Source organism: Diabrotica undecimpunctata, chromosome 6, assembly GCF_040954645.1.
Source record: "Diabrotica undecimpunctata isolate CICGRU chromosome 6, icDiaUnde3, whole genome shotgun sequence".
NCBI lineage: Eukaryota > Metazoa > Arthropoda > Insecta > Coleoptera > Chrysomelidae > Diabrotica > Diabrotica undecimpunctata.
The window spans coordinates 74547152-74555730 of record NC_092808.1 but is presented as its reverse complement, the minus strand read 5'-3'; the positions used below and the strand labels follow the sequence as shown (position 1 = coordinate 74555730).

The following is an 8579-nucleotide window of genomic DNA, read 5'->3' as shown; positions in this document are numbered from 1 at the left end:
CGGGGTGCATTAATTATAGATCTATATTCCTCCAGATTTTTTAAATGTTCATCAAAATTCTTACCTGTGACGACCACATCATCTAACAAATTTACCACAACCTTGTAAAACTTTTTCTACAATAGCTTGAAATATTGAACAAGCAGGTTTTGTACCATAAGGCAAACGATTTACCTTATAAATACCATCTGGGCTACTCCACGATAAGAAACGACTGGTATTATCATCTAAAACTAACTGGTTATAAGCATTTAAAAAATCCAATTTAGTAAATTTTTGACCACCCTGTAAAGCAACAAAGATATCATCTATTCTGGGTAAGGGATGATTAAAATCTTTCAAATACTTGTTCACTGTTATTTTATAATTGCCACAAATACGAATATTGCCATTTGCTTTCATAACGGGCACTAGTGGTGTTCCCCAATTCGAATTTAAAATTTTCTCTATAACCTCTTCAGCTTCTAATTTGTGAAGCTCATTTTTCACCTTCTCACGAAAAGCAAACGGAACTGGGTGAGGTTTGTGGAAAATGGGCTTAACCTTTTCATTCATTTCTAAACTGACTTTTTCATCTTCATAGGAACCCAACTCTTTTTTAAAAACATTTGAAAATTTTGACAACAAATCAGATAACTTATCAGGGCAAATCGTTATATCATTTATAATAACTTCAGAATCTTTCAAAGACAAATTAAATTTATTAATGATATCCCGGCCTAATAAAATTTTCGTAGCTTTTTTAATTATAATCAATTCACACATTTTTGAACAATTGTTTATTGATACATTAATTGAAATCTTGCCTTCAGGTATAACTATTTCTCCTGAATAAGTTTTTAATCTAAGAGAAGTATTCTCCAATGAAACATGACCTAGTTTCTCTTTATAAAATGAATATGGCAAGCAAGAAACTCCTGCACCAGTGTCAAGTTCCATTTGAGTTGACACAGTCTCCAGTAAAGCAGGTACACATATTGGCCTTATAGAATTTATTTCTTCCAAATCTAAACTAAACAACTCTAAAGAGTCTTCCACTTTCTCTAATAAATAATTTTTCTCCACTTTACCTTTCCAGGCTGCCATTATGTGACCTCTTTTACCACACTTTTTGCAAGTGAATTGTTTATATTTACACTTACTAAAGGTGTGATTTGTTATATTACAGTAATGACACTTTACCTCTGCCTTCTCTTCTGATTCTCCACTATTTTCTTTCCTTTCCACTCGGGATTCCACTTTTTTTATTTGTTGAAATCTAATAACCTCCACTTTGTTACCTTGTTCCCTTAATGCTGCTTCCTTATTCAAAGCAATTTCCAAAAAATCTTGCAAACTTTTTGAAGGACTTTCTTCACAAAGCCTATCTAGTATTGGCCCTGGCCTCATGCCTACCACAAACTTATCTTGGACCCGGTATAACAATTTGTCACCAAAATCACATTGTGCTGCCTGGTTTTTAATTTTCAGATACCAATCGTTAACTGACTCTTGTCCTTGTCTTAACAGGTCAAAAATTATCCTCCTTCGATACACTGACAATCTAGGCTTAAAATGAGTACTTAAAAGTTTCATTAGAGTTTCAAAATCTTTTTCCTTGGGCTTCTCTGGGTTACATAGGTCTCTTAAAACTTTATAAACTTCCTCACTTAGTAATGTGATTAAAACAGCAATCCTTCTAGATTCCTCAATCAAATTCGCACCAAAATATTGTTCTAAACGTTCCTCAAAAACTTCAAAATCGTCACCCTGTTTATAAATGGCTAATGAAGATGCACCGCTCGTATTTACTACGTTAATAATTGGTTGGTAACCCCTGGCACCATCTTCATTCCTAGACATTTTGAACTATTAAAATGATTTTTTTTTTGAAATATCTGTTCAATTATTTTCCTCGTCGCCAAATAATTGTTATGTAGTAATAACTGGTAATAATAAATGTAGATGGCTCAAATAAACATATATTTCAAAAGAACGTTTTACAAAACATGTGCCTTATACAAACTCTCTAATTAATTACATTATAGAGGTTATGTCCTCAATTACATAGTAACTTGACAAATGACAGTACCTATTTTAAACTAAACACAGAAATACAAAAATAACAAAATGCAATTCTTCTTATTCTTAAACATGAATATCTTACACACATTTATCATGATGGAGCCGAAAATACCTGCTCTAACAAAAATGCATTTTTAAAAGAAAAAATCTGTAACAAAGATTTTAAAAAAATAATTATCCGTTGCCATTTATTAATAAGAAATTCCACAAGATTGAAGTAAGGACACAACACACCAAAAATTGTTCAGAGAAGCTCACAAGAAGTAATTTAAAAATAACAACAATAATAGATGTAAGAGGCTATTAGAAAAAAATTAGAAGGATAGAAAATATTGTATCAAATTAACGAATCCACTGAGATCTATTCTTTCCAAAACCAAACCAAACAACAGACAGGAAAAATCAAAGAACTCATTAATAAAAATATTTTTTGTCTGAGAGAAATAAATGCGCATGACCGATACATAAAGCTTTAATAAGCTTTACTAAGCGATCTTATATACCAGCATTTCAAAACAAAAGTCATAATTTGATGAAGTTCTTGCCTAAGTTACGAGACTTTTCAAGATAACTAAGCGATATTGTTAGTGTTGTGATGTATCAAAAAAAGGTATTTTAATACATGTAGCGCCATCTTTGTATAACTTTTGTAAACACTCAGTGTATGGCGTGTTGCCAATATTGATTATTGAAATAAAGATAAAGTCGTTGATATCGAACGAAACATGGCGTTTGTTATTTCAATGTACCCCAGAAAATCCAGGAGCGATTAATTACAGGGACCCGATCCGTCAACTGCGCATGTGCATTTTTGAAATGACAATAACATCAAAAGTAACAATCTCCCACCTAAAATAATCTGAGCAAATTTATAAAAACGATTTAGGCATAAAAATTGGAAATTTTAAACTATTTATTTCTACAGGTACATAGTTGTTACATTCATAACTAAAAGAGAATAAATAACTTGTACTCTCAGTAGTAAGAAAGAAAATCACATTAATCTAGTGGATATTGATGACTTTGATATGAACTGCCGAATATTGTTTATTTTGTTTTAGTAGGATATGGAGATTGTTAACTTTGCACCAGATAATTTAAAATATTTAACGTAATATACGTTTATAAGTGAAGATAAGGAATATAATACATTATTATAAATTTAAATTGAATTATTGTTGTTGAATAATTATAAATTTAAATTGAATTATTGTTGTTGAAAGTAAACAAATTATTTGTGAACTAAATTTAAATTTTAAAATACCTTAATTCTTTATTACTCTTCCAGTTTAAGCTGTAATATTGTTCTAACAATGTTTTAACATCAACTGCTTTTTCTTGTTTTACTTGTAAACTATACTTTTATACAAGGACAATACTGGTCCATATTTCTATTCTTTATTGTGAGTGATTTATATTCAATCATATCCTGTCGATAAACAGGTTCCCCTTTTACTAGTATCTTGTTAGATCTGGAACTCTTCCCTATATAAAACCTTTTGCACTCACTGATTTTAAAAACAATGAATTTATAGATTTTATAATTGTATCTGCAGCTTTCTTAAAATAGAACACCCTACAATCGCTTCTCAATTTTATCATTGAAGGAAAACCTCAGTTTTAATAAAAACTGGAGTTTGTTATTAATTTTGATATGACATGCCTCAAATATAAACCTTAGGGTGGCAGACTGAATAAAATAAAATTTATTGTTCTTTAACATAGCTATGGAGCACAAAATTTGTATACTTATATTTTGTACTACCTGTGTGAAAATAATTATAACTAAAATAAAAAATAGTTTGCATATCAAACAATATATTTAAATTTTTGTATAAATATGATCATTAGAAACATCACCTGTAACATACAATTTAGAATGAAGTGTATCATCTATTACACGTTTTTCAACAGCATCTGGTTTCTTCATACGGATTGTTTTAGCTTTCATTGTCTTCCTTGTTGAGAAGAATGCCTGTTTTTGAATTTTTTTGTTTGAAGGTATTAATTTATCTTCCTCCAATTTGATAATAAATTCCTCAGCTGACGGTTTTGCACAGCTCAAAGATCCTATAGAAGCAGCCACTTTTAAATGTTTGGTTATCAGTTCCATTTGATCAATGTTTAAACGGTCACTTTGTAATTTTTCAATTATTTGGAATGCCAGATCCGTTGCTTCTTTTTTTTGTCTGCAACACAGATGGTAGAGGATGGGGCATTTTGAAGCAGTGCTGTCACTTCAGTCTCAATATCTAGGTTTTCAAATTTTTGTACATTTCTGTTCACTTCCACTTCTGATTTGTTGAAGTTTAAGCAAACAAAATGTATATGCTTGCATATAAGTCTATGCAGGAATACTCATACATATGTATGCAGATGTTACAAAAAGTGCACATCAGGTGACAACATTTGTCGAATTGCTTTTTACTAATTATATGAAAATCATCGGCAGTTTTTATGTAAAAGCTGTTATCTTCTCTATTTCCTAATACTTCTACATTTTTTACCTCTAATGTTAATGCAGCTCTGTGTCTAGCATTTATCATACTGCAGTGATGATGCTTTTTATTTTTTGTTATTTTTATAATTCTCTCAAGGGTCTTATCTCTTATAAATCTTTGTAAACAATGTAATGTTTTATCCATACGTTTAATTTTTTCCCTTCTAAATACACGTGTTTAATTGTTTTATGCATAGCCTCTAAATGCATATTTGTATTTGCAGGACAACTTTTTCGGTAACAATAAGCCCACTGTTTCACATTTTTACCATAATGTATTTTTACATAATCACCCATCTTCTTAGTTTCGTCATCAGATAGTAAAAGATTTAAGAATTTGTTGAAATCAGAAATAAACTGATCTTCATCCAGTATACATTGAATATACTTCAATAACTTATAAACCCATTTTCTTTTATCCAAGTCTAACACTTTCCCCAAATTTTGTTGCCAAGCACGATCGATGTGCCATGAGCAATATAACTGTTTAAGTGGGGTACCCATAATTTTTTGCCAAGGGAGATAAAAAACTGAAGTGATGTCCGACATAAAACAGAGTGTTTGTATTTTCCCAACAACTTTCATAATTTCTGTAAAATAAACTTCATTAATGTAGGAGTCCTTTCGGTTTGAAAATAAAAAAGCTACTGGAAATCCATTTCCAAATTCATCAATGACCAGAACTGTAGTCATTTCAAAATCATATGCATTGAGGCCATGTGTACTATCTACGCATATAAGATCTTGACCAAATTTTTTTAACAGCTCTGCTTGAACTGGACTCATTAATATTAAACAAATATCATTATTTTCTAAATTGTATGCAGTACATTCAGAATTTTGAGGTTTATAAAATACTACAGGATTATTTTCGGTTCCAGACATTTCTTGAATCCATAATTCGACACTGACTGCATCTTGTTTGTGACGGCACCCATCCTTTAGACCTATGTTATAAGAACGCATCACATTATTAATGTCCATCCTACTAAAAGCAAATTGGTTGACAAAAAAAAGACAAAATTGCTTATTAAAAACTTACTGTGATACTGAAACACCTGCAATTAATTTGGAAGCAACACTTTCGCGTTTGAGTTTAGAGAGTCTCATGTGCTGCATATCCTCTTCATGTCCATAATGAGTCTTAAAATAACTCATACTACAGAATCCTGTTTCAATTACTAACGTAATTATTATCTGACTGGTACAATTTCTGTTCAATTTACAAGAACCCTGACATTTTTGTGTTCGAGTATATGCACTTTCTTCTCTTCTTTCTTTTCCTGTAATTATACATAAAAATAAATTAAAATAGTTATATTCAGTAAAACAGCACACATATTTATACTTACTGACATAGTCTATATAATCTTTTATAAACTACAAACAGAACTTTTAAAAACTCAATTAATTCCTCACCTGAACGACTGCAATTGAAATAGATCTTCTGATTTTCTGTTCCACTGCGTTTGATTCCTTCAGATTTTTCATAGCGCACATTGTTTTCCTCTTCCTCGAGCTTTAACCATGCTGTAAACTCTAAAAAAATTGACAAAAGAAAATAATTTTATTATGATAAATTTTATCTATCAATTATCTTATATCTATTTTACCTTCAAAATTTTTAAAACTTTTTGTCACAGTTTCATTACGAAGGTGATGTTCTTGTTCTAAATGTAATCTTAAATCGCTAATGAATCGAAAAGATGTCTTACAACCTTCCAGACACTTATTTAAATGCACATTTTCCTCATATTGCATCGGCGTAGAAAGTTTACCATGTATATTTTTTATATGTTTATTTAAGTTAGACTGATTTGAGAAAGTTTTACCACAATCAAAACAGTTCACTGACATTTTACTAATTATTTAAATAGGAAACTATTTAAAACAATTTTCTATGCTGTGATTTTATACCTCTACAAACACAATATCAATATAAGTATATAGGTATAATATTCGACAAGGCAATATACCGTTAACATTTTCATTTGAAGGTTCGAAATATTTCGAACGCAGTCGTCTCGCACATGCGCAGTCAAGGGATCGGGTCCCTGTAATTAATCGCTCCTGAAAATCCTCACTTCCACTATAATTTTTAAGAGTTAAGAGTTAAGAGTCCTATTAAAATGTGGGTTGTATTATTTAACTAAGAAATGATGCAAGAACTGATTCGATAGACTACCCTACGGATGTAAACTTTTCTAATTGCGAAGAATGTACAAAAACTATGTAGATCATTCATCAATGAAAGAAAGATATAGATTCAGAAAGTGTAAAAGAATTGTTGGCTGAACAAACGAATGGGTCTCCTTTTGTGTACAATGCCTATAAAGCGATTTGAAACTTTACTAATGGAATTAAGATTTAATAATGGTTAGACCAGAGAGGATAAAAGAAGATAGAGCAGCAGTCATTTTATGCCTTTAAAAAAAAAGTAAGCAGAAACTCACAAATAAATTTCTGTTTGTCATTATAAGTGTTAGATGTCGATGCGGAATTAAGATGTATATGGCAAAAATACCTGCTAAATAAGGCATAAAAATTATACACCTTGTAGATGCCAGAAACAATTATTTGTACAATGGTTATATCTATTTGGTTTAGATGATCAGGCTTTATTATCAGAAGAAAAATAAATTCAAACACGAGCAATATTTATGGTTAGTAAAGGTATGATATTATACCTAATATATTAAAATTCATAAATAATGTTATGTCATATTTTACATTGCGTTATTGTGTAAATGGAATTGTTTTTAATCAAGAATCGGGGACACACGCAGTAGTACAAGGTTAAAAAATACATATATACACTACCGAGCATAAAATTAGGGTCACCCCGTAATTTAAATTTATTTTAGAAATTATTATTCTGTTTTAACTATTTTCGGTTGTAATATAGTTTACTAACGGATTGATTAAAGAAAACAACGTTTTTGCCGTTTAAAGTTTATTAAAAATAATGGAAACGAAGAATTTTCCTTTGATATACCTACTAAATATTGAAAAGGGACAATTTTAATTTGATGTGCTTTTTGTTGAAAAAAAGAAATTTTAAGAACTTCAGTAACGAGTATTCCCTCCTCTGGCAGTGATAACAGCTTGCAAACGACGAGGCATGCTTTGGATCAGATTTTGGATCACATTCTGCGGAAGATTATTTCATTCTTGCACCAATATGTCGCGAAGCTCTCTCGAATTTCTGGGGGCCGGCACATGACTTCATAAACGTCTCTTCATCTCATCCCAAACATGTTCTATGGGATTGATATCTGGACTGCAAGCAGGCCAAACAAAATCGTGTGATTTGAACCTCGTCAAGATACTCAGTAACTATTCTAGCAGTGTGGGGCCGTGCATTATAATGCATAAATGTTGCGTCGTCTCCAAGAATAACCATAAACGGTAAAACATGGTCTTCCAGAATCTGTGTCAAGTACCTATGCGCTGTCAATGTCCCATTCTCGATAAAGACCAACTCCGTGCAAGCATAAAACGATATGCCTCCCATGCCATAACTGACCCTCCACCAAATGGAAGACGCTCGGCCACACATGCTTGAGCATATCTCTCGCCTGGATGTCGCCACACTCTTACACGTTTGTCTCTGAGCCCGTAAGACAGAATCTCTAGCGGTCATCTCTAGCTGTTGTAATCCTGCCTCGACCTGAATCAGATCTTCGAGTAAGCAGACCGGTCTCTTCGTACCGTTGCCATACTCGTTGCACACTCGAGAGACCAACGTTTCTCGCAGTTTCGCGGCTGACCGTGGCCATCTTCTAACGCGGCCACAATTCTTGCCGCTACAACAGAATTTATGCTCATTGCAATACACTGACAGTGATAACAATACACAAACAATTTACAATTGACGTTATAACCATAGAAACAAAAACTGTGCTGATAACGGTTTTTAGGAATTGGGCTAAGGGGCCCTTTTTATCTCAAAAGCTTGTCGAAACAACAACGACAACAATTTTTTTTTAAGAAATCCATTAGTAAACTATGTTAC

The 8579-nt window shown here is 31.8% G+C and overlaps 1 protein-coding gene across 1 annotated transcript; it reads right to left on the bottom strand.

Annotated features, from left to right (window-relative positions):
• Nucleotides 1–4672: 4672 nt before the first annotated feature.
• Nucleotides 4673–8343, bottom strand: LOC140444441 (uncharacterized). Its single transcript, XM_072536197.1, has 4 exons — nucleotides 8235–8343; nucleotides 5984–6103; nucleotides 5607–5847; nucleotides 4673–5549 (listed from the first exon to the last, which is right to left on the bottom strand). The coding sequence occupies exons 1-4, from the start codon at nucleotides 8341–8343 to the stop codon at nucleotides 4673–4675; spliced, it is 1347 nt and encodes a 448-aa protein (XP_072392298.1).
• Between the last annotated feature and the right edge of the window lie 236 nt (nucleotides 8344–8579).